Source organism: Malaclemys terrapin, chromosome 3 (assembly GCF_027887155.1).
Source record: "Malaclemys terrapin pileata isolate rMalTer1 chromosome 3, rMalTer1.hap1, whole genome shotgun sequence".
Lineage (NCBI taxonomy): Eukaryota > Metazoa > Chordata > Testudines > Emydidae > Malaclemys > Malaclemys terrapin.
In genome coordinates this window covers 70,417,668-70,444,964 of record NC_071507.1, presented here as the reverse complement: position 1 = coordinate 70,444,964, position 27,297 = coordinate 70,417,668, and the positions used below count along the sequence as shown (strand labels likewise).

The window sequence follows — 27,297 nt, the reverse complement described above, 5'->3', positions numbered from 1 at the left end:
ACGCTCAGGTATTCGCCTTCGGGCAGACTCCCATCCCCCGATGCAGACTATCCTAGCCACACTCCCCTGTCAGCATTCACACACCCCAGTAAGAACAGTCCCAGTTCGTCACACTCGGTAATCAACTTGGACCCTCTACTACGCAGCAGCCAAGGTCCGTTCCCTGCACCTTGCTGCCTTTCCCTGAGCTGCTTCCATAATTCCTGATCCTCCCCATTCCTCTGCATTTGCCAGTCTCTTTACTTGCTCCTCCTAGGGAGTAACTTTAGGCAACTCATCTCTGCAGTCCCCAAACACACCTCCCTTCTCCCAGGGAGTGACTGCAGACTCCTTCCCTACAGCCCCTTCTGCTTCCAGTTTCCTGATTTTTGCAGAAGCCCCACCTATCCCTCACAGATGAGTTTCTCCATAATTAGCTGCTTCTGGCCTACAGCTCCCCATTTGCAACCTAATTAACTGATTGAGCCCATCTGGCCCAATTCAGCTCTTGCAGGGCCATGATGAGGAGCACACTGCATCACAGGACTGCAGAAGGAGGCAAGCATGGGACTGTTGAACCCGAAGGTCAACAAGAGTCAGCAGCATGGCTGTTTGCTGCTTGAGAAGTGCTAGAAACTCCTGCTGCACATCCCTCTCCTTTTCCTATGCCTTTCTCCTCTCCGCTCTATCCCTGGCCACGCTGTCTCCAAGCCTTCTGTTCGGTGTCTGAAGAAGCAGAGGTTTGCAGGATCTCTTGGAACATGTCATCCTGTGTCCTCTTCCTTCTCCTTCTTATCTGGCTGAGCCATTATGCTTGTGTGGATAGAGGGACCCCATCCTGAAAGAAATTTTTCCTGAATCCCGTCTTCTTGCCTTCAGACAACCACCTAACCTCTCCAAGCTCATCATCAGAAGCAAGCTCCTCACAGACCAGGGCACACCAACTCAAAGTGGCACCAGACTCTGCCAGAACAACAGATGCAAAACCTGCAGACATATCTCCACTGCTACAATGCTCAGCACCCCACACAACCTCCCTTTCAAGATTCCTTGAAAGGTCCCTTGAAATATGTGTTAACTACTTATGCTAAACAATCTGTTTCATCTTGTATTGAGCTCTGACGCTCTGAGTATGTTTCCCAGACCTGAAGAAGAGCTCTGTGTAAGCTCAAAGACTTGTCTCTGTTACCAACAGAAGTTTGTCCAGTAAAAAATATTACACCTTGTCTCTCCAATATGTGGAATGACAACATAATGCAATTGTTCTGCTCCCAGCATAGCTGTGGGCCCCCTGGCCTTTGGCAGTTTAGTGGTCAGGGACTCCTCACTACCTAAGGACATCCATTGGGCCTCCCACCTGCTCGCAGTCCTCCACTGCACCGTCTGCAGTCTGGACTGTAATTACAGGAGGGTGTTCTCCTAGCAGTCTCCTAGTTCCAGTTGCCCTAAGGGAGCTAGGACTCTCATCTATATTGCCTAGCTGGTAATCATCAGACCCAATCACCTGACACTGCCCAGCTGGGTCTGATGATTCCCAGCACCTGCTTTGGGCTCCACCCTGGACCAGGGCTGGCTGTTCCTTGACCCCCTTTACTGTTAAAGGTGCAGATTTCCCTTACAGAACCAATGCACACCAACCAAAATCGGCAACCTCTAGGGTCATTCTAGTACCAATGGCTATGGTACCATCCTTAATATCTACTATAGAACTGACTAGGGAGAGATCTATGATGGCACTGACCATTGCACTGGTACCGATTTATGATCCCAGTACTGTCAACTTCTACAGCATTCACTAATTTGTCAGAACTTAGAATCACCTCGGAACCAGAGTCACCCTTGAATGCATCTGCCTTCTCAGATATTTCAAGATCTTCCCTGATACTGGAGCCTATGGCATTGGTTATGAAAATTTCCCTCCATCTATCTTCATCTCAGGGGAAACCTGTCAGCCCTCCTCAGATTCCAGTGATTCTGAGGGGAATTGCACCTCCGGTTGAACAAGTCTGCTCTTCATCTGTTGCCTCTAGCAAGAGTACTTTTCTAAGGTTACTGCCATACTCTTCTAACTATTCAAGGGTTCGAGATCACCACAAGAGAAGTTCTTAATCTGACCAATATACAGGACATGCTACAGATGCTTCTCATGTGCCGTGGATGCCACTTCCTTGACATTAAATGCCATACCTTTGTGATTTCCAGTTGTAGTTGTTCTGGCCTTCCTGGACCCCACAATTTCAGTATCCACCCCCTTTGGAAGTTCCTCATGCAAGATCAAGGGACAAGTCACCATCTCTACAGACTCACAGAGCTCCACACTTGCCTTGCAAGTAAGACATTTTAACAGAGGAAGAGGAGCACCAAACCAGACGAGGGGACCAGATAACAGAGGATGACTTTAGAGTATTCTGAGACCTTTTGAAGAGGATGACAGAGATGCTTGAGATTCCTCTTGAGGTGATTGAGGGAAATCTTATACTTTTTTTTTTTTTATATTCTTCAGTCAGTACCTCAGGGTTGTGTTGCAATGTCAATAAATGAAGGTATTTTGGACTGGACCAAAAATCTGTGGGCTATACCTGTGTCACTCTCTGCAATATTTAAGAGAGAGGACCACAGATATCAAGTCCCATCCAAAAGGTATTAGTATTTTTATACTCCTCCTACCCCAGGTACTTTGGTTATGACTGCCACAAGTTGGATTGATTTAAATCAAAGTGACTTAAATCACCTATTTTAATAATATTTAAATCAGCAAGCAGGAAACTTTTATTTAAATAATCAATTTTAATATTTTTTTGCATTTGTACTTTTTAGTTATTTTCCTAAAGAAAGGTTGATTCTCATTGGCTAAAAGTTGATTTGCAACTAAATATAACTTAATCTCCACTAGAATTAGAAAGAAGTGTTGGACATATTTGGGACATGTACTCTGGATGCCAACACACAGACTCCCACATGAAGCTGTCAAGTAGAAACCAACTGGTGTGAGGAAACATGGGCCCCCAAGAGAAACTTTAAGAAGAACCCTTAGCAGGGAGGGCAGAACAGTCATTCTCAACAACATTGAACAGATGGAGGCAGCAGTACATGAGAGAAGGATGGAAGAGACTAGTTTCAGCCCTGTGCACCAGTACTGGCGTGAGAAGAATGTAATAACTAATAATAATAAATAAAAACTTTTACACTAAATTTGGTACTTCTATTTTCTAACCAGGAGGTGTGACCCTAACAGCCCCTAAATGCCCACTAGCAAAGGGTTCACTGTCATGTAACAGCAGTTCCTATCAAGGCTGACAAATTTACGATGCTTAACATATTGCTGTCATTATATTTACGTATAAAAAATGTGGTGTGAGATATCAAATGAAAGCGGGTCACAAACTGGTCATTAATGGCATTGTGAAATGTATGTATTAACAGAGGAATTATGGATATTTACAGATAGTATGCTTTAACGTCTGTACCCAAACAAAGGGGGGAACAGGTTTTCTTCCAGACGGAGGGAAGATAATTATCTCCCTCTCTGTAATGTAAATTGAGCATGATGATGCCAGAGACAATTGACAGTTTATTTGCATCACAGGTAAGGAGGAGGAACAAATTAACATGTGGATGTGAAATGAGCATGGGAAGTCACTGGATTCTGAACCCCAGGGCTTCATCCTGACTCTGGTGACAAAGATGATAAATTTCAGGATGTAAAAGAAGAAGCAAAAAGACATTTTAGTTATCCGTCACTGAGGGAACAAAGTGCATAAACGGTGAATCCCCAGTCGCGTGAGTTAGTGACACTGAGAAGTGGCTATGGGTGAGCAAAAGTGCTTTAGACAAAGACTGGAGTCTGATAAGGTCATATGTAGTCTCTTATAAGTGTATTATACTTTTGTTTTATTTGTAACCATTTCTGTTTCTATTATTTTTGCTTAGTAATCTTTGTTATTTATTAATAAAACTTATTCTTGGTTTTGCTATAAATTCATCTCAGTGCTGTAATACTAAAATAAAGTGTTTGTCCTCAGCTGAGCTAACAGGATGGTGTGCATACTGTCTCTTTGGAGACAGCGGACTTGGTAATTTCTGTGGTATCCAGTGACAGGCAGGATACAGGAGAGGAATTCTTTTCAAGGAGGCCCAAAAAATTGAGGTCCACCTAATGTTAACCTGCAAGGCAAGGATTGAACTGGCAGAGTCCTGAGGAGAGTGCTTGTGTGGTTGAAAGGTTGATGTTGTACTGGAGCTGACACCCAGCTTCCACAAGATAGACTCTCCTGCTGGAGCTAGGGGGTAACAAAATCACCCACAGTCCTGCACATATTGAGAAAGTGTCACAGGAAGATACTGTATTTGTACACATTTATTTAAGCAATTGTGTATCTTAACTTACATGTATTCAGATTCTTAACTTTTAGTTTTTATTATGTTAGAAAATGGTGAACTATGCTTTTCTTATTTACTAGATGATGATTTATTTCTACGGGAATGGTGTATTCAGTATCAAGTCAGCCTTTATGTATTCCAGGGGATAACAACTATTTGGCAGATCATCTGACCAAAAGAGTGATGCTAATGTCTGAGTGGTCCCTAAAAGACTTCATTTGGCATCAGTTCTTTCAAAAATGAGTAGTCTTATGGGTAGATCTGTTTGTGACCAGGGAAAACAGGAAGTCTCGCAGCTTTTGCTCTCAAGGGGCAATGAGTCTGAGGTCTAGATCCAACACTTTTCCATGAGTGTATGCCTTCTCACTACTTCCGTTTAGTCCAAGGATCCTTTGAAAAGTGAGGCAAGACAAGACATGTCTGTTTTTAATAGCTCCAACATAGCCACACCAATTTTGTTATTCAGCACTTCTACCTCTCATGAACTAACCGTGGATAACATTTCTATCTCTGCCAGATATAGTCTCACAAAATCATGGTCTAGTCCTTCATGCAGACCTGTTGCCTCTACATCTGACAGCATGGCTGTTGCATGGCTAACATCAGTAGACAGAAGTTGCTCTGCACAGGTCTGAGATTTGCTTTTACAAAGCAGAAAGCCCTCCACTTGGCACAAATATGGTGCAGAATGGAAACATTTTTTCTCTTGGGCAGCTCAGTGACAGCTTAGCCCATTAGGATCTTCAATTCCTGATATATTGGATTATATCTTTAAAGCATTCAGGATAATCGGGTAGCTCGATTTAAGTGCATTTAACAGCAATATCTGCTTATCACCAACCCATCCAAAATTACTGTGTCTTTTCACACACTGTTGCTCACAGGTTCCTGGAGGGGTTATTACACATTTTCACACCTGATACGGAAAGTTTTCATACTTGGGATCTGAGTTTAGTACTTACCTAGTTGATTGGTTGGCTGTTTGAACCCATGCCATCGTGTTCACTTAATCACCTGACCATCACTGTGGTGTTCCCAATGACAATCACTTATGCATGGAAATTGTATGAAATTCAGGCTCTGATTGCTGGTCCTCTATAGACAGTCTTCCATACAGACAGAGTAATTATGAGTATGACTAAACTGCAAAAAAAAAAACCCAAAAAACCCGTGTCAGCATGCCTCAGAGCCTGAACCAACTGACTTGGGCTCACACAATGGGGCTAAAAATAGCAGTGTAGATGTTCCTACTCTGGCTGAAGCTTGGGATAGTGCTTCCAGGGCTCTTTATATTCTCTCTCTTGTGGGCGGAAACCCCTTTGTTCTTCTGTGCAAAGTCACAGCAACAAGATGGAGTTTGTAGCCACCTGGGCAAGTCACATGTCCATGAATGATTCAGCTTTTTGCAGGCCGACGCCATTGTTTACATGTTAGTTTGAACATTCCCAGGAAAGCTCAGATGTGGATTGGCATCTCCCAAAGTCCATTGTCAGTTAAGTGTTTCTTGATTGGGCACTTACTGAGAATAGTCCTTTCTCAAGAACCTGACCAAATGCTTCACTGAGGCTACTTAGAATCAAACACATTGGGATACAAGTACATAGCCAATATTCATAACTTCAAATACAAAAATGATACACACATACAGACAGCATAATCATAACCAGCAAACTACAACTTTTCCATAGACACCCCACTTGACCTCCTCTGTACAAGACCTGGTGAACCATAGGACCCTGGTTGCAACAATGATCTATACAGTCACAGTTCATGTCAATAACGTCACACCATGATCCACCCTTCATCTCTGTAGCTCTGAGTTTTTAACTGGGATTCTGTGCAGTGAAGGAACTGAGGGGTGGTTGGGAATGCTCTGCCCTTTATGTGCTTGGGGAGGGGAGTGCACAAGGGCATCCAGGGCACGTGTGCAGTGCCAAATGGACACTGCTGATTAGAACATTCCGAACTCCAGCATATGGGGTGCATGTATGCTAAGAGTTGAGTCAAAATGTACAGAACATCTCAAAGAACTACAGTTACTGTAAGGTAAGTAACCTTTCTTTTCTTTTACAAAGCAGTGGTTGTTACTTATACTTAAAAGTAACTGTTTTATTTTATTTTATTTTATTTTATTTTTATAGCTCCGTTCCATCCTCAAAAAATGATAGCCAGGTAAATTTAACTTTTAAATGCTATCTTTTGCCTAATGTTTTAACTAACTTTAACTCGGAAGTTATTTCTCACTTCTCCAAAATAGTGATTTGATACAAATTTAGTCCAGTCAGAAGGAAAGGTCAGTGGACGTTAGCCAACCCTTTCTTTATTCTTCTATATATTTGTGTTTTCTGGAGCTTTGTGAAATGCATGTTTCATGCCCAAGCTAGAGTTTTTTTTAGTGAGTTTGGATAAAAATTTCAATATACCATAAAATGTTATGGCCTATCATTCAGTCTGTAAAATGCGTTGTTATTTCACAAAATTTGCCAAAGCTAGTATAAACAAATTACATATTTAATCATTTCTCATGCCCTCCCTCTTTCTTTTTTTCTGTGAGAGGGATTGTGTTTGGCTGGGAAAATATGGAAACTAAAAGAACATTCACCTTTATTGATTATGGACCAAATTCCGGACACTGTTCCATCTGTATGTGGAGCCTGCCAAACAGGCACAGCCTGGTTGGACTCCACAGCAGTGGAAGCCTATTTATGTCCTTGGAATGAGGGGTATTGTGCTCAGCCACCTCTGAAAGAGCAGCTACACAGTTACCCAAACCTGCCCCCCTACTCAGGAGCAGATTCCAAGATCCTAAGGGTACTTCACTGCAATTATACACACTCAGCTGGCCCATGTCAGCTGGCTCTAGGGTGACCAGATCACCAAAGACAAATATCGGGACGCGGGGGGGGGCAAAAAAAAAAAAAAAAAAACCTTCCTCCGCAAGCGCTGGAGGGAGGCCCCGGGAGACTCAGGGGAAGCGCGGGGCCGGGGTAGTGAGAGTCCGGCCTGGTCCCTTGCAGGCAGGACTCAGTTGGGTGGTAGGGCGAGGAGGGGGGCGGCCCGCGGGGCCAGGCGGTGGCTGTTCTCCCCCCTGGGCAGCGGGACTCGGGAGCAGCCGCTGCTGCAGTTCCCACGGCCGCGGGGGAGGAAGCGGCCATGGCGCTCCGCGGCTGCGGCTCTGGCGCCCCCGAGCCCCCCGAGCCGGGGCCTGCTGCAGGGACCCAGCAGCGCGCACGCTGCGCCCAGCCCAGCCCCTGGCCAGTCGCGTCTGGGCTGCTGCCCAGCCGGTGCTATCCCGCGGCGGCCCCGGAGTGGGGGCAGCAGGCCCCAGCCCTCCCGTCCCGCTCGGGTCCCACAGGGGAACGAACGGGGCTGGGCTGCCGATGCCTCCTCCCCGGGGCCGCCGCGGGATTGCACCAGCTGGGCAGCAGCCCAGACGCGACTGGCCAGGGACTGGGCGCAGCGTACGCGCTGCTGGGTCCCCGCAGCAGGCCCCGGCTCGGGGAGGTTCGGGGGCGCCGCAGCCGCGGAGCGCCATGGCCGCTTCCTCCCCCGCGGCAGTGGGAGCTACAGCAGCGGCTGCTCCCGAGTCCCGCTGGCCGGGGGGACAACAACAGCCGCCGCCTGGCCCCGCGGGCCGCCCCCCTCCTCTCCCTACCACCCGACTGAGTCCTGCCTGCTCGGGACCAGGCCGGACTCTTACTCACCCCGGCCCCGCACTTCCCCTGAGTCTCCCGGGCCTCCCTCCAGCGCTTGCGGAGGGGGGAGGAATGGTGAGCCCGGGGAAGAGGCGGGGATTCGGGGAGGGAGCCAATCGGGGGAGGAGGGGGCGGAGTCGGGGCGGGGGGGGTGCGAGCACTTCCGGGCTCTAGGCTCCGGGGCATTTCCTTGTTTGTCCAGTGTCCCGACCGCACGTCAGTCGGGACGCGGGACAAACAAGGAAATATCGGGACGGTCCCGATAAAATCAGGACGTCTGGTCACCCTAGCTGGCTCAGGCTCGTGGGACTCAGGCTCATGGGCTGTTTAACCGTGGTGTAGATGTTCAGGCTCGGGCTGGAGTCCGGACTCTGGGACCCCACGAGGGGTTGAGTTCCTCCGTGGCTGACTGATATGAATCACATAGTTGATCAGAAATGGTTGTGTCTTTGAGGAGCAAAATCCAAGGACAGTCAGGCTGAAGACCCATAGCAATCATGGAGGCAGGAGAAAAAGATACATATTAATATCTCCCTGCTAAGAGACTAATTTGTTGTTTCTTTTTAGAGTTAAGTACCTATTTCTGATCCCTCTTTTGCCATAGTACAGCAGGATTGTAAAGTAGCATGGGCCGGGTAGAATAAGAGAGACTATGGTATGTGAAGTACTGCTGTGGAAAGAATAGAAGAACTGAAAGGAAATAATTCCCTTTCTATGAGGAGTGGATCTGGATCCCCTCAGTCGCCATTGCCCACTGAAGTCAAAGGGAGTTTTGCTTTTGTCTGAGTAAGATCAGGCTGAAGACTTAATTTTGACATTATCCAAATTAATGCCTCTTTATATGGTATTGTTACTACATTCTAGTATACATCTAGTCACCAAAAGAAATCGGACCACAGTGACAGTATATAAACGTGTTTATTAACAAAATATTATCATTTGCCTTTTTTATTTGCTAGGAGTTAATCTTATGGATATACGATCCAGAAAATGCAGAACCCTCTGAACTGAATCACAGTGCAACATCTCCACCACCGGTATGTTAAAATAGCTCTATATTTTCTTTTAAAAACATTGTATTGAAAGTGCAGGTCTACTCTGAGAAGTTACTAATTAAAAATGGCACTGTCTTATTCATTAGATATGCTGCCTATGTGCATCCATAATCATTTCAACTTAAGGGAGTGACAAAAATAAGTTTTTGGTGCTTTTTGTTCCAGTTAATACTGCAGAGGTGACACAACTATGGGGGAGTGAGGTGGTTTTGTTTCCATCTCAGCATTAAAAACAGAATTGTTAGCTAAATTCCAGTGGCAGAGCTAAATTCTACCATCAGAACACTTCTGTTAGGGTCAGAATTTAGCCCACAGCTGTTTTGCTACTGGTGGTGGTAGGTGAGAAGGAAAGATCCAAACTTGACTTTCACATTCTAGAGTGAATTTGCATGGCTGACACTCAGAAAAAAACTCTTTTTACTTTTTGTCTAAATAATTATGATACAGCAGTAACAAGACATAATAAACAGTGAACCCATTATGTCATTTTTATAGAGCTGAATTTAACAGTAGAACTAGACTTTACCATTTAAGGAAGTGCATTTTGGCCCTGATCCCACAAGCTGATACGTGCAGATGGATTCTTGCACCCAGTAGGAATCCATGTGAGCACAAGGTTCTTCCCACATGGATCAGCCTGCAGGATTGGTATATGCAGTAAACATTGTCAGAGTATGCACTCCTGATGCCTTTGTGGGGTGATTGATGATATTTAGCCTTTGGCATCATACCTAACGTGAGGTGTGCATCCATGACCAAGGGATGCCCTTTAGGAGTTATTACTTTATTATAAATTGCCATGCTGAATTGCTTCTCTTTGGCATCTTTTAATATTCATTTCATAAATGTGTTGATTTGCCTCAGAGTTACTAGAATTAAAATTATATTATTAATTCAAGTACTGGAATTTGGAGAAGAACATAAAATTTTCATTATTTTCGATAAACTTTTATTATTAGATTTCGGTGTGTTATTTTTTTAATTTCCTGCTATATATACTTTAGGATATATTGCGAAGAAAGTTAATTTTGGTTCCAAATATACTATATTCTAATGTGGATAAAATGTGTAAATGTGTTTAATAATGCATCCTTATTTGGAAGTGTACTTTAGAATGTTATTTAAAGAGTATTTTAACCCTGAGATTTTTCATATACAACCTTAAACTATATTGACATAAAAATGTATGATAACTAACAGCCTTTATTTTACTTAAACAGTATTCTAAGACACTTAGCAAGCAGTTTTGGAATTTGGGACAGGAACCTGTTGTTCAGACCTATTTTAGAAATACCGAATACTTTGCTACTGCATTTCCAGAGTTGGGGTACTGTATTTCATTTATTTTTTTCTGAACAGAATTCCATTTAAAATGATTTTTCACACACCCATCTGATTGCACATTTATAGCTATGTAGATATATTATAATGTAAGCATCTTACAAAACACTCAGTTTAGTTGGTAATGTATACTGTAGGAAAAGATACTGAAAGTTTATCATAATGACACCAACTAGTACAGAAATAATTAGTGGCCATATTGTAGACGCTGGCAGAAAAACCTATGGGGAAAATAACAGAACTTCCAGGGAACCTAATGGAGTGTCCTTCTAGTACTCTTGTCAGTATGGAAGGGGTTGGGAATTTGCAAAGAGGGCAGTAGCCTCCAAGCCTCTTTGGATTCTGGGAATCTGTTGGGAATTCTCCTTTCAATTTCAGACTCTGGGGGGAGAGCTTGCCCCTCTGCAATGAATTATATATAGGCCCTCCTGACCTCTTTCCTAGGTGCAAAGTACTTTGGTGGCTTGGTGCCAAAGAACTCAACTGGAAAAAGCCTTTCAAATTCCTTTGATCCAAATGTATAGTAATCACTGATGTACCTTGCCTGGGGAAGGAAGCCCACAGATGCCTACACAATATGGCACATCTTTCAGTGGCTTTCATTGTGAGATCACAGTGCCCCAGCTCCCCAAAATATGAAAGCTCACTTAATGCTATTGTGACACATCATTGGATAGAGACCGTGGCCCCATCTGGACCTCATTTTCTAGTTTTAGATAGCTTTTGTGTGTGAGTCTGTATACCCTTTCTTCCTTGAGGGACGAGCCTGTCATCTCCCAGCATGGTTAGTCAGCCCATGCTCCCCCACCAATTTAGCAGTTAAATCTAAATTATAATTTCATTTAAATAAGAAACTGTTCATTATTTTAGAAAGAGAGAAGAAACATTAAAAACAAAACATATGTTTGTTCTCATGTAAACCCTGGCCTCGATCCTGTACCTCACTACACAAATGCGCCACTGAACATGCATGAACACCATTGGGCAGTGTATTGCAGGACTGGGGCCTAAGATTGCACAAAACATCACTATAATGGGCTGAGAAGCTTAATTATCAAGCTTATGGGTAGTTAGCATTTCAAAGGTCAATTTTCCTTCCCCCAACTCATGTCAGTTCCCTGGAGCTCAAAGCCTGTTTGTGGTACTCTGCTGAATGCAGCACCTTCTTAAAAAATAAGTATCTCAGTCAGATACTCCTTCCTTTTCTCTTTCCTCCAAGTTATGTTTCTTTTCTTATTGGCTAGTTTTCAAGCCCTGTTTGAAAATAGCACTTTGGATCATTCCCTCTCACCAGGGCAAACCTATGTGGTGAGTAGGTCATCATCTTCTCTCATCCCTCCATGTAGAATTGTTAGCTCAATACACACTCTACAGAGCATGTCTTGGCTGTTTCTTCTTTCCAGCAATCCACTGAGTCTCCCTGTGAAAGTAATATAAAGTTTCTCCCAAAGACGAATCTGACATTATAGAAAATTTCTAGTGGATGAGAACATCCAGATAATGGTAATTCATATGTCCAGGCATAGCTGACTGTTAAGAATACTTTAGGGACACTGCTTGGTTATCGCATACCTCTTTCTATTCCCCTCAGTGTAGTGGCAGTGTGCTGAACCGACAATGAAGCCCTTCTGCAGTATTTCTTTTGGTATTTAATTTTTTGTCAGTAGGAATATTTATCTTAACCCTAGGACTCTCCAACTGTCGATTTCTCTACTTTCTTCACTGTTTGCTCCATCTTCTAGCAACATATTAATTTTAATTTCTAATGCTATAATATTTACAAAACTATGTAATATATAACAGAAACACTAAGGGCCAAATTCAACAGGGATGTAAATGATATTATAATGTATACGTTGGTGTGAGCTGATCAGAAAATAGATATGTGGTGAAGGAGAATAACTTGCACTGATTTTTTTATTCAGTGGATGTGCAAAGCAAGTGTGTTTTCCATCAATGTGGTACTCTGCGGTAACAACATTCTGCCCTGCACAAATGCTCATTGAAGTTAGTGGGAATTACACAGGCTTACCACAGGGCTAGATTTGGCCCCAGGAGTATTGACGATGATTCTGTCTTAAAGTGTAGCAGGCTCTTTTGTTAGCTGCATTCCTGAAACATGCGCCCCATCTGTCCCTTTGACTTTTAATTTGCAGTTGTTTTTACACACTCTGAATACCATATTAAAACAAGTTGCACTAATTTTCATCTTACTGCCTTTTTCTAACCAGTTTACACTCAACAAGTAACTTACACCACTGTTTACATCCCTGTTACATTTGGGTTAGAAACTGAATTTGGCCTACTGTCATCTCTGTGAAACATCTTTTTCAATTGGATCTCATCCATTTCATCACTAGGTGGCAATATAGCAACACATCATTATATCAAAGAAATTTATCGTCAGATAAAGACTTTCTCTAATATTTGCACTTACTTAACCAAAGGAATAGAAGCATTTTTGGCAAATTGGGTAAAATTCTTTTATAAATGATGGCAGTTTTAGTAAATTGCTGTTATGGTGAAATGAGTTGTAATATCTATTTTCTGTCTTATTTTTAACCTCTTCTTTCTCTATATGGTAGTAGTATGAAGAACCAAATAAAAGAGAGTGGAAAAACAAGATCGCTCGTCATATAGAGTAATAGGGTTTGTTTCTCCAGTAATGCTGATGCATGCTCACATAGAAAGTTTTATTACTTCATTCTTCTTCTGTATGGACCAAATTTGGCCTTTGAATACATGCATCCAATTTGCATTGAAATCAATAGCAGTTGCATGTGTATATCTAAAGACAAAATGTGGCTGTTTTTTCTCATATTCAACTATCTCACCTCCGTTATTAAAACAGCCCTATTTTTATAGAATTCTGGAAGTTTGGATACCTCTACCACTAGCTAAACATTGAACCAAGTGAATTTGTGACCAAGTAATTCATATCCTGATTATTAACATGTTATTAACATACATTTTTCATCCACTAGTGTCATCAGTGTCACCTAAAGTTAGGAAACTCATTTTGTAAAGTAATGCAGTTTTTATTGTCATGGCAAAAGTGACTGTAATAATGGCTCTATCTGCTGTTGCCACAATAATCCATGATGTCATAACCAGTCCTCGTGCTCCCAGCTCCAGAGAATATACATTTCTTGCCTGTTTATGTGAGACCATTCAGAGATGTGTGATTCCCAGCATTTACTGAAGCACTGAACATTAGAGGCCTGGCTGCCGTTGCAGGTTAAAGTCCCACTGAAGGCAGATTTTGGTCTCTCTCCCTCCCCCCACCCCCAATTTTATTTTAATTTTATATTTTACATTTGGTGAGAATGGGGGAATAGCAGGAAATAATTTGGAAAAGTGGTATGTCCCTACAAATAGAAATGGTTGTGATCAGGAATGCACAGCTTGTGTATAGCAACAACAGTACCACTACTCTAATAGCTGCTGGCATATGTGCTGAACACTGTGACTGTAGGGTGTGCCTGAGAATATTGTGACTTGAAAAATGTTAAAGGTTTAGAGAAATTGTTAAAAAGAAATGGGAAATAAATTGTTTTGGAGTTGCTACAAACTCTGAAATTTGTCAGGAATTATTTTTCTTAATGAATCTGATATAAAGTTTAATTCTTGCCAGTTTATCTGTCATTTCTTCCATTTTCAGATTCTGGAAAATTAATGTACCTGCAATGTTAGATGACATCATAACTAATATCCATGGAAAGGCAATAGCTTTTCAGGATTGTTTTGTTCTAGATAGTCCCTTTATCATTTCCAGGCCTGAAGAGCCATTTCCTAACAATGTAAGTGACAATTCCCTCTGTTCCCCAGCTGGTAGTGAGCCCTACATTGAGTGGTCTGCATGTTTTCCAACAACTGCACTTTTGTTGTCAGAATTTGGAACTTTCCATACAAATGATGGATTTATAACTTATAAAGAAATCAAAGCTCCATCACACATTTTGGACTTTGACTTAAGTCACAACGTAACTGATATTGTTTTAACTGATGATGGAATCTTATTTTTAATAATGGGGACAGTTTACAAAAGAGAGTCCAATCGGTTTTTTAAACTTGGACCTGAATACAATCTACCAGAAACGGGAATAACTGGAATACAGTCAAGACTTTGGTGTTCATCTGAATATCCAGTACAGGTAAGTCACACACAATTCTTGTTTTACATTTTGAAATATGAAAGTGCTTCACTAGGCCTGGGGATTAACCCACTGGTCCCCTGATATAATAATAGGTTTGGAATTAGAAGTGCACTGAGTGCAACAAATTAATTTTCAGGTCATTTAAAAATAAGTACCTGATGCTACAGTTGGCTCTACATGGGTCCAGAGGAGTACCCACATGGAGCTAGTTCCAGGATGAGGACTTAAGTTTGTGAATATGATGTCCCAGGTCTATGAACCCAGGCCTAGGAGTCCCCAGACAGCAGCTGCCTGCTGGTCTCCACCTAATGTCTTCTGAAATCTGATGGCCCAAGAAGCTAGTAGGACTATAGACTCACCCAAGACACTAATATTGGGGGATCACCCAGCTCCACCAATTGGTCCAACCATGCTATTTAAGCCAGAAGGAGGCACAGGAAGTTTGTCTGAGCAACAAAGTGATTCCCTGTTGTGGCTGCTTTGGACCTTGCTTGTGCCTGCCTCTGGCACCCATCCCTTTTCCTGCTCTACTGGCTACTACCTGACCCCTGCTTTTGCTCCTGTTTACACCATGCTCCTGCACTGTGCTTGATCCTTGCCTCTCCTCTAGTTCCTGCCCTTATGTCTTACCTCCAGTCGTCAGTTACCACTTTTGGCTCTGACCCCAGCCTCTAACCAGGGCTGGCTCCAGGCACCAGCTGAGCAAGCTGGTGCTTGGGGCGGCAGATTGTTGGAGGCGGCATTCTGCCCAATCCTAGGGCGGCACGGCCACTTTTTTTTTTGTTTTGTTCTTGTTCCGCTCCGGCTGCCCTGTAGGGGGCGGCGGCGCGGAGAACCAGAGCACCCTGCAGGGCAGTCCTCTTCCTTCCCTCCCCGCCGACCAGAGTGGAGCCCTCGCGGCAGGTGACTGGAGGCGGTGCAGCGGGAGGGGCCGCATGGCAGCGCCCCTGCTGTAGCCCTGGCCGCCCCCTTCTCTCTCTCTCTCCCGCCCGCTCCCTCCCTCTCTCTACTAGGCCAGACCACCTACTTCCCAATTCATAACAGCAACTTGACTCTAGTGTAGCTAGGCTAATTACATCAGCTGAAAATCTTTTTTACTTTTTAATGGAGATACTGGTATCATTTATGCAAAGTTTGAGAGGGAATAGTTTGTACAGTGTCTTAAATGTACTATTTATCTAATAGCTTTGTTCAATTTTTATTTTTTTACAGAGTGGAAGAAAATTAAGTACAGTAGCAATATGGACACCAAGTGAACAATATCTAGGATATGATGGCAATGTGTTTATTAAAATAACAGATACAACAAAGCTAAAGAGGGTCCTAGATTTGCCAATGGCCGCTTCTTTATCTATAGGCACTGTTTGCTATGACTCACGCCCATCTGAAGTTTCGTTGCTGATGGCCTGCGTTGGGTGCAGCTCCTCCAGGGTGTTTTATCTGTCAGCTTATAACGAAGACCGAGATTTGTGGGTCCTGAGAGACTTTTCCTTAAATGCTCCTCCCCAGGGTTTTATGCTAATGGAATTTGTATATTCAGCATCACCATCTATGCTGATGTGGAACAAGGAAAAGATCTATTATAGCTATAAAAACAACACAATTAATGGATTTGTTATAGTATCTGGGTTCAATCAGACACTGTTGGAAGTATCTCGAGGGAGCACTATTCACCAACTGGTTATTGGTTAAGTATATTACATTTGAATACATAATAATTTGGGTATAAGACAGCAACTTCAGAAATAAGGGGATCCCTGATGATATCTCTTTTCTAGATGATTATAGCAATTATGTATTTGATTAAATTAATTGGTTCAGAAGGACTGAAATCTACCATTTTTAGATGAATAGGCATATTTAAATTATAGTTAACAAAATTTTGCCCTTCAAGTATTGCCACATGGATCCCCATTCTTGAGAGTTGCATGCCACAAGTAGGGAAGCTTGAAATCTTCTAGCCAACAGTATCTATTGGGGCAATACATGCATCTTCCTCAAGACCAAGAGAATACAAAGGACTGCAACCACCCCTCAGTTCCTTCTGATTCCCTACAAACAAGGACTTAACAGTATCTTGTACACATTTTTCCATCATTTTCCCACCTTATTAGTATTTTTAGTATTAGTAAAAACAAAAACCTTTTATGTGCCATTGTGGGCATCATTGGGCATTCCCCCCCAACACACATTCACTCTCTGCCATGGTAGTTTTATTTTGGTCCAGCCCCACTAAACAGTTTCTTCTGACTGACGGTACAGTTGATTCTGTAGATTCTATTGTCTTAGCCACCACCAAGAAGATTGGCCGTATGCCTAATGTGTCATGCAATTTCATAATGTCAGACATTGATGTTCATGTCTGATGGCTGAAATGCCTTAGTGTGAGGCACAATATAGGCAGAAGCTTCATGTCTTTTTCAATACCATTCCCCAAAGGTCTAGAAATGGGAGTGCTGCCTTAAATTCTTACTGTTGAAGAATTTAAGGCCAACTTGAGTAAGTGTGGTGCTGAGTGTCTGACTGCATTCACATTGAAAGGCACCTTAACATCATAGCTATATTTGCCTTAAGTAAGCACCCATGCTTTGTAAAATTGGTGTAGAGAAATCCCTTGACTATTTCTATCAAAACCAGATTATAAAAAGTTGGAGCTAAGGTTTTCTCTGCATTGAGCTCTACTAAGAAGGCCCAGAGGTTGAACAGAATGACTTTCTGGTGCCTAGACTTTGTCTTCTGAACAGTGGGAGAGAGAAAAAGTACAGGAGTTATGACTCTGACTTGACCTTCACTAGTCTCACTTGGCATTGGGGAAGGTGAGGAAGCAGAGTGCCAAAACTGGCTGTGTATTCAGTAGTTCCTAAATGTGGAAGGAAACTGGTGTGGGTGATGTCCCAACTTTGTGCCCTTTGGTGCTGAGACCTGTGTATTCAAGCCCTAACACTTCTTGTGCTGTGCAGGAATCTGTGATATTCAGTGCCAAGGAGGCTCATTGCATCTTATCTCCATTTGCCATTGCAGTGAGCCTTCCATGTCAAGACATTTACTGGAGTAAGTTAGGCGTCAACATTTTTCTTGTTGCACAATCCCCTATGGCACATGAGCTCTGTAATAAGGTCCCTTGGTGGCCCTAGACTGTTTAACTTTCACAATTTCATGGGCTCTGGATCTGTTCATCCTTTTTTTCCTGGACCTGTGCTTATTCCTTTGATGACTCTTTTCTGGGTTCTGCTTGGCTCTTGAAACATAGAATATCAGGGTTGGAAGGGACCTCAGGGGGTCATCTAGTCCAATCCCCTACTCAAAGCAGGACTAATCCCCAATTTTTGCCCCAGATCCCTAAATGGCCCACTCAAGGATTGAACTCACAACCCTGGGTTTAGCAGGCCAATGCTCAAACCACTGAGCTATCCCTCCTCCCCCACCTCATAGCTTACGGTTCTCTGGAACATCTCTGCATTAGTGGAAACTGATCTTCTGGCCTTGTTCATCTGAATGGCCAGTTTAGCCTTATGGCAAAAGATTGATCTCCCATGAAATTCCAGAAGGGGCCTGTGACAGGTTTGAGCACTGAAACCCCCTTGGACCTGTCATCTGATGCATTGAGACTACCTCTGAACCCATTTTCTCTGCCAGTTTGGGCCTTCAGAACCCTGCCTTGTTGAGCCAGATACACCAGTCTGCTCCAGCACAGACCCAGGGTCTGAACCACGTGCCCCAAAACTGCAGACTTAACTGAAAACAGCTTAAGAAGTGCTCCTGTCTCCAGTACCCAGACATCCAACTGCCAATGGGATCCAAACCCCATATAAATCCGTTTTACTCGGTATAAAGATTATACAGGGTAAACTCATAAATTGTCCACCCTCTATAACACTGAGAGAGAGCTATGCACAGCTGTTTGCTCCCCCAGGTATTAATTACTTACTCTGGGTTAATTCATAAGCAAAAGTGATTTTATTAAATATAAAAAGTAGAATTTAAATGGTTCCAAGTAATAACAGGCAGAACAAAGTAAGTTACAAAAATAAGTAAAATAAAACAAAACACGCAAGTCTAAGCCTAATACATTAAGAAATACATTAAGAAACTGATTACAGATGAAATCTCACCCCCACAGATGTTCCAATAAGCTTCTTTCGCAGACAGGACTCCTTCCTAGTCTGGGTCCAGCAATCACTCACACCCCCGTAGTTACTGTCCTTTGTTCCAGTTTTTTTCAAGCATCTCTTTGGGGTGGAGAGGCCATCTCTTCAGCCAGCTGAAGACAAAATGGAGGGGCTTCCAGGGCCCTTTATATTCTCTCTCTTGTGGGCGGAAACCCCTTTGTTCTTCTGTGCAAAGTCACAACAACAAGATGAAGTTTGTAACCACCTGGGCAAGTCACGTGTCCATGAATGATTCAGCTTTTTGCAGGCCGACACCATTGTTTACATGTTAGTTTGAATGTTCCCAGGAAAGCTCAGATGTGGACTGGGGTTTCCCAGAGTCCATTGTCAGTTAAGTGTTTCTTGATTGGGCACTTACTGAGAATAGTCCTTTCTCAAGAAGCCGACCAAATGCTTCACTGAGGCTACTTGGAATCAAACACATTGAGATACAAGTACATAGCCAATATTCATAACTTCAAATACAAAAATGATACACACATACAGACAGTATAATCATAGCCAGCAAACTACAACTTTTCCATAGACACGCCCTCTGTACAAGACCTGGTGAACCATAGGACCCTGGTTGCAACAATGATCTATATGGTCACAGTTCATGTCAGTAACATCACAGGGCCTTCTCAGAGAGATCCATTCTACCTGGCTGAAAAGACTATCCAAAAGCATTACATTATTCATGCATGTTTGATACCTGACAGAGGTTACAGTAACTGACAACCTCTTGATATTCTACTAGGTCCGAAGTAGCTTCAGCTGTATGTCTCTGTAATATTTCCATAACTGACATAAATAGCGCTGCTTTTAGGAGTCCAACACATGCCTTTAACCTGTAGATTTGCTGCGTATTTTGGGAGAGAAGTCATGGAAGTATTAATTGAATAATTGTTGAATGTGAGTTTACTGTTTGCTTATCTCCCTGGAGTGTTGATCTGTATAGGCTGCACTTGAAAGAGAAACAAATGCATTAGCTGTAGTTCTTTGAGATAATTGACTCTATGGATCTATACCCCTTGCTCTCCTTCTGCACTTCTCACTTCTACAGTCTTTTCTTTGGATTCCTGGGGTGGTGATTGGGACCAGGTACTGGGCGAGACACCATAGTTAAGGCTGTGTTAAGTTTTTCACTTAAAGTAGAGATTCAACCTCTTTGTTTTGTATGATGAATACAGTGTATGTTCCCCTAGTTGACAGCACATAATCTGTGACAAAAGACCAACTTTTCTGAGAATTTTAAAATAAATCTGTCCATTAGTTTGAGTTAAACTAATTAAAAATGGGCCCATTAAGAAATTTGTCCTGGTCTCATCTCTTTCTATTCCTCTAGGTAAAAATAATAATTGCAGTTGAAAAAGCACCGTTTTTCTCTCTCACAGGCTGAGAATCTCTTCAGCTGGGTCTATATTAGAAACTTTTGCCAGTATGATAACATGTTATGGGTGTGATATTGATTATATTATTTTACAACATTCCTATACTGGCAAAAATCCTAGTATAGGTGCAGTTATACCAGCATAAAAATGCTTTTATTTGTATAGCTTATTTTTCTCAAGGAACCAGGATAAGCTATACTGACAAAAGTTCTTTTTTGCCAGTATAAACTGCATCTATCATAGGAATGTTTGCTGGCATAGCTTTCTAGTGTAGACCTGAATTTAAACACAAGTCACTAATCTAATCTTTAAAACAAACATAAAAAAGTATTTCTCCTCATTCATCATAACTATTTGTTCTTCTTCAAGTGATTGTCCTCATGGATTCGTCTCTTGGGGTGCATGTGCGCAGTGCTTGCAGCATTGGATTATTTTTGGCCAGCAGCATCCATTGGGGCCACACCTGCATGCCAGATCCCTCATGCCCCCCTCACACCACAGCCTGAATGCATAAAGGGCAGAGTGGGCCCAGCCATCCTCAGTTCCTTCTTACCAACTGTGGCAGCAATTTGGAACTCTTTGCAGTGTCTGCCTGCTTCTCTATAACTCTATTGCAGTTAGTGTTCATGATTAATTAGTAGAGTTGCAGGTAGGTAGTTAATTTTTAGTTTGCTTCTTGGCTTTAAAAAGGAAAATATTCATTTTTAATAGATAATTAGTAGATTTGGAGCTCTGCCCCTCCGCTCCTGCTACTGGGACTTGAGTGGAAGCTAAATCTCTGGGATATAAGACATTCCCCTCGTGTGATGCTTCTATGCCACTCAATGATAGGTATTCTTAAGTGCCTTTTTGTTGTTGTTTAGGCAGGGGGTGTATGCCTGACCATTGCTCCATCTGCTGTTTTTTTTCCAGGTCAACTCAGAAAGCTAGAGACTTTTACCTAAATTTATCAAATCTTCTGCTTGAAGGGGACCCTGCTCCCAGGATCCTCTTCAGCCATGTTTAAGTCACGTCAAGTTATGCTCACACCATTCATTCAGTATGGCCACACCAATTTGGCAGCATCCCAACAGTACCCAGCACCTTGGTAGACAACACATTGATGCCTACAGTACTCGGCACCCATCTATGGTGTATTCAGCACCAAGTGACCTGTCCATGGGTCCTGTAGTGAAGTCCTTGCTGGCTCGTACAATGTCAGCAGTGCTAACTAGGCTTTCAGTCTTCAAAATCATGATATATAGAGCAGTTGAGACATCAGTACCATTTACTTCACCTGTTCAGCCACACTGGGAATCAGGGAGGGAGTCCAGAGACTGCTCTTTGAGCGGGAGAAAGCATGGGTCTTTCAGGAAGCAGCCCTCCTGGTATCCTTTTCTGTGTCCACCAGTCCAGTATCCATATACTTATCAGTCATAGCCCTACTGGGTGCCTTGGGGTAGGCAGCCATGTGTCTGCAAGCCAACATTCTCTACCCTCTTTCTAGGATTATTTCCTTTCCCCTGAAGAGTTAGAACAATCAATAGGCAGATGTGGAGGAACAATTGTTCCCAGCTGCAATTTTGTCATCCTTCCCTGATGAGGCAGCCAATCCCTCAACATCCTCTACTGCAGACAACTTAAGGTCTTCCAAGACCTGATGATGAAACATATGGCGGAAACCTTTGACATCCTACTGGAAGTAGTGCAAGAGAAGTCACCCAAACTACTAGACGTTCTGCTCCTTTCCATGTCTGGTAGACTTGCCATGTCTATTCATGAGGGATTGTTACGATCTGCAAAGGACTTATGGCAGAGTCCAGCATCAATAACTGCGACTCAATGTACTTTATTTACATCAAGTACCTGGCTCACTCGTAGTGGCTGTTCACGAAAGATCCAAGCAGACATCAGTGAAAAAGAGACTGGGTGTGCACAGCAAAAAACCCGATTCCTCTGCCATTCTCCAGATGCACATTATTGACCAGGTACTTCAGTCTATATTGGAAGAAATTTTCTCAGTTTTATGGAAAGGCTCTGACAGAAGCACACAGAAGAATTAAAATCAATCACGTTCAGGGGGCAACTGATGTCTAGAACATCCCTATAGACTATTTTGGATGCATCTGAAACAGTGTCATGGCTAAATCTGTACCGTAGCCAGATAGGTAGCAATATGATGATCCTCCTGGCGCCAGTCAGCAGGAATATACAAGGAGAGCCAAACCATAGCAAAACATCTTCCATTCGAGGGCTGCACCCTCTTCAATTCAAAGAGCTAGGAAGCCCTCAGGGAACTCACTAAGGGACTTTAGAGCCACTTTGCATTCTCTAGACTTGCACATTCCAACCCCAAGGAGGAAGAAAGTTGGACCTCAAACCTCCTTCAGACAGCATCCCTCTAATCCTTATTATTATAAACCTGTAATTGAATGGTCTTCCCCTTTAAGAGACAAGGAGTCTGGGGCCAGCCAGCCCTTTTCAATTATCAGATACAGTTGGGAAGGGGTCAAGTGTTCTCTATAAAGGGCTGAGAAGACTCAGCTGAGAGGGAGTGGGGTCTACAAGAGCAAGGTTGTCTCCTGTGACTAGCCTTGGAACAGAGAGAGGGAAGCAGAATGAAAGGCTTTTGAGTCCCAGCATCCAGCTTTGATGTGAGTTTTGTGTTACTTTGCAAGTTTTGTTATATCAATAAAGCAGTGCTCTGGAAGAAGGGCCTGAAAGACTCTGGGCATAGAAGTGAGTCCTTCGTGGGCTACAGAGACTGCCCAGCAACTCTCAAACCCACAGGGGGCATTGGAGCTACCAAGGGATAAGAAAATGTTTCAACACAGATGACCCATCATCTCTTTCTCAGCTATGGTGTACCTGATGTCTTCCTCTCAACAGCAATTTTCACACCCCAGTCTAGAGCCTAGTAGAACTTTTGGAGGATCTCTACCCCTTTTCCCCCATTTTGGCAACTGCTATTATTTTTTCAGGAAACCTGGAGTAGGTTCACTATAGCACAGTGGTCCAAGAGATGTCAGCAATGTCTATTGCATACAATTTCAGTCCCGTCCTATCTACTACCCATCATCCCTGTCCTTCAACAGTCCCTGTCACAAAATACTGTTGAAACAAGAGGTGCAGTCTCTTACTTCATGCATGTCAGAGCAGTGGAAGAGAGGCCCTTAGCGTTCAGGGGCAGGGAGTTTTATTCCCTTTATTTTCTAAAGGAGAAAAGGGGCTGGTGGCCTATTTTGGACCTTTGACATCTCAACAACATACATCTGCTCACAAGAAATATCTTCTGATTCCTACCAGGAACATCTCACTATCTATACAGGGTCCTGCCCTTTGATATTTCAGTAGCACCAAGGTTATTCACCAAGTATTTGGCAGTCATAACAGTTCACTTAAGAAGATAAGGAATCCAGGTCTGTCCATATCCTATTGATAGTTGATCCAAGGAGTCACCATATGAGGTAATCAACTCAGAGCAAGTAACCTTCAAGCTCTTTGCCATACTAGGCCTCAAAGCCAAAGAAAAATCCACACATCTGATACAAAGCATAAAGTTCATAGGAGCCGTGTGAGATTCCAGGTAAGTAAGAGCTTATCTTCCACAAGAAAGATTCCAAACTATATTGGACCTCTTCAGCCAACTTCAGGCTTACCGAAAGACATCTGTAAGAGCATGCCAAAGGCACATTGGACATATGGCCTCATGCATCTATGTGACACAGTTTTCCAGACTTCATCTATGCTTCATGTAAAGGTGGTTGGAATCAGTTTATCTTCCCAGCAGGCACTACATGGACATGATGGTCACAGTCCCACAAGGAATCCTCTCCTTTTTAAACTTGTGGGAAAAGGCTACTTCAGGTGTTAAAGGAAATACCCTTCTTTGCATGTCTGCTGTGTGATGGGTTCAGTCACAGAAACTGCATTTGGACTGTCACCTGATGTGCTGGAATTACCTCTGAGCCCGTTTTCCCTGCCAGCTTGGGACTTCCAGAACCCTGCCTTGTGAGCCAGACACGCTAACCTGCTGCAACACAGACCCAGGTCTGGTCCACGCCCCAAAAGCTGCAGACTTCAATCGAAAATTGCTCAGCAGGTCATCTATCTCCAACACTCAGACACCCAGTTCCCAATGGGATCCAAACCCCAAATAAATCTGTTTTACTCTTTATAAAGCTTATACAGGGTAAACTCATAAATTGTCCGCCCTGTATAACATTGATAGAGAGATATGCACAGCTGTTTGCTTCCCCAGGTATTAATCACTTACACTGGGTTAATTAATAAACAAAAGTGTTTTTATTAAATATAAAAAGTAGAATTTAAGTGGTTCCAAGTAATAACAGGCAGAACAAAGTAAGTCACCAAGCAAAATAAAGCAAAAACACGCAAGTCTAAGCCTAATGCATTAAGAAACTGATTACAGGTAAAATCTCACCCTCAGAGATATTCCAATAAACTTCTTTCACAGACTAGACTCCTTCCTAGTCTGGACCCAGTCCTTTCTCCTGGTACAGTCCTTGTTAGTTCCAGCAGACGTCTTAGGTGGAAAGCAGGGGTGTTCTTCTTCGAGTGCTTGCTCATATCCATTCCATTAGGTGTGTGCGCGCCGCGTGCACGATCGTCGGAAGATTTTCTACCCTAGCAACACCGGCGGGTCGGCTGTGGAGCCCCCTAGAGTGGCGCCTTCATGGCGCTGAATATATACCCCAGCCGACCCGGCGCCCCCTCAGTTCCTTCTTACCGCCCCTGACGGTCGTTGGAACTGTGGAGCGCTGCTTAGCTGTTCTCCACTCTCCCTAGCTTTGTTGGTTATTAGCAGTTATAGTTATAGTGTTTATAGTTAAATAGTTAAATAGTTTTTAAAAAAGTTGTTATAGTTGTTCTAAGTAGCTCAGGGGATTAAGGGGGTCGTCTCCCCCTTTCTTCCCCGGCCGCGGGGCCGGGCTCATGCCCAACGCTCCCGGCTTCAAGCAGTGCGCCTCCTGCGCGAAGCCTATGCCCACGAGCGACCCGCACGACTCCTGTCTGAAGTGCCTGGGAGAGTCCCACCAAACAGATAAGTGCAAGATCTGTAAGGCCTTCAGACCAAGGACCAAGAAGGAGCGGGACTTTCGGCTCAGGCAACTCCTGATGGAGGCGGCACTTAGCCCGGACACTCCCTCTACGGGCCAGACCCCGGCGCCTAGCACCTCGGTGCGCAGTGCACCGGCAGCACCGGCTTTGACGACCACGCGAGTGGCGTCAGACAAGCCTCCCCGGCACCGGACCTCGTCGGCACCGCAAGCAGTGCCTCGGCGCCGATCATTATCCCCGGGGCATAAAAAAGCCCATAAAACGGGGACGTCCGTGCCGAAGACGCCAGCTCCCCCAGTGCCGGGGGTAGAGCCGCGTCCGCCGGTGGAGCAAAGGAAACAGGTGCCTCCAGCACCGTCGACTCCGGCACCGAAGCCGTTGAGTCCGGTGCAGATAGCGTCTCCACCGAGGCCGGCGGTGATACAGTGCCTACCGTCGACTCCAGAGACCTTCGCGGCGGCGAGAGACTTAATAGCTCTCACGGAGCCGGCACCGCCTCAACCACCGGCACCGACTGCACCGCTGACTCGCCCGGTCCAGTCGAGGGGGAAACCGGCCTTGATGCGCCCTCCACAAGGACTGGAACCTCGGCACCGCTCCAGGTCCCGAAGCAGGTCCCCACGCCGCTCGCAGTCCCGGCACCGAATATCATCTCGGCACCGGTCGTACTCGCGGCCAAGATCTTCTTCGCGGCACCGCTCTACGTCTCGGCACCGATATGATCGTCGGCACCGATCAACGTCGAGACGTAGCTCTCGGCACCGCTACGGTCGACGCTCGACGTCGAGAGGCCGCTCCCGGCACCGGGCATACTCCAGGTCCTCGTCGAGGTCCAGATCCGACTCCCGGCACCGACGAGGTCATCGGCACCGGTCGCGGTCCCGGCACCGATCGCCGGCACCGCGTGGAGATAGAACATCCCCGGACCGGCACCGTGCGGCACCGCATCCCACGGGATTCGTCTCGACGCACTCGGCACCGCCATGGCCATCGAGATCGGTGTCCCGCTCCTCTGAGGAAGTATCGAGATCGGCATACCCCCCTCAGGGTCAAGCCGAGGAGCAGGACATAGGCCATTGGCAGGAGGTAGCAGAGGACCCTGCTCATGGCCCATCTCACTGGTCGTTCTGGACCCCGTGGGCGTACCATCAGGCGCAAGGGGCTCCAATTGCGTCGACCTCTCGCTCCGGTCACTCCGTCAGAGGGGCCCCGGAGTCCACCATCTCTCGGCCTCCGCCAGGGGGCATGGAGGCCTCTGGGTCCGCACCACCTGACACCCTGGACCCAGGCACAGGTGATGCTCCAGCCCAGGAACAGGGAGACCAGGACCAGCCCTTGGATCCTGTTCCACCGCAGGCATCTTCCTCTTCTTCTCCCGATGAGGCAGTGGCGGGCACATCGTGCACAGGCCCGCCTCCAATAGATCTTCGGGCTCACCAGGATCTTCTGCGCAGGATGGCCCGTAATATGGACCTGCAGGCGGAGGAGATAGTGGAGGTTCACGACCCGATCGTGAATATCCTTGGAGCGGATGCCCCATCGAGGGTAGCGTTACCCCTGATCCGCACGATTCAAATGAATGCGGATACGATATGGCAGACTCCTGCCTCTATCCCACCCACAGCGAGAGGGGTGGAAAGAAAATACTTTGTCCCGTCTAAGGACTATGGGTACTTGTATACCCACCCCCAACCGTGTTCACTGGTGGTGGAATCAGTGAACGCACGAGAGCGCCACGGCCAGCAGGCTGCAGCGCCTAAATCAAAAGAGGCTAAGCGGCTCGATTTGTTTGGCCGTAAGGTTTACTCAGCCGGAGGGCTACAACTTAGAGCAGCGAACCAGCAGGCGCTGCTGAGCCGCTACAGTTTCAACTCCTGGAACTCTATGGGGAAGTTTAAGGAGCTGATTCCCCAAGAGTCCAGGGAAGAGTTTGGAGCCATGGTAGAGGAGGGCAAGAAGGTGGCTCGGACCTCCTTGCAGGCCTCCTTGGACATAGCAGACTCAGCTGCGAGGACCCTGGCTTCGGGTATCGCTATGCGTAGGATCTCCTGGCTTCAGGTCTCGGGTTTGCCTCCGGAGCTGCAGCA

The 27,297-nt window shown here is 44.7% G+C and overlaps 1 protein-coding gene across 1 annotated transcript in view; it reads left to right on the top strand.

The window, feature by feature from the left end:
* CATSPERE (catsper channel auxiliary subunit epsilon) overlaps positions 1-27,297 on the top strand; it is a 99,264-nt gene that overhangs the window by 39,292 nt on the left and 32,675 nt on the right. Inside the window, exons 6-11 of the mRNA XM_054022858.1 lie at positions 6,501-6,531; positions 9,014-9,091; positions 10,330-10,436; positions 14,112-14,604; positions 15,820-16,287; positions 17,568-17,658. Of these exons, the coding sequence (XP_053878833.1) occupies positions 14,137-14,604; positions 15,820-16,287; positions 17,568-17,658 (1,027 nt within the window). The 5' untranslated portion in view covers positions 6,501-6,531; positions 9,014-9,091; positions 10,330-10,436; positions 14,112-14,136. The remainder of the gene's footprint in view (positions 1-6,500; positions 6,532-9,013; positions 9,092-10,329; positions 10,437-14,111; positions 14,605-15,819; positions 16,288-17,567; positions 17,659-27,297) is intronic.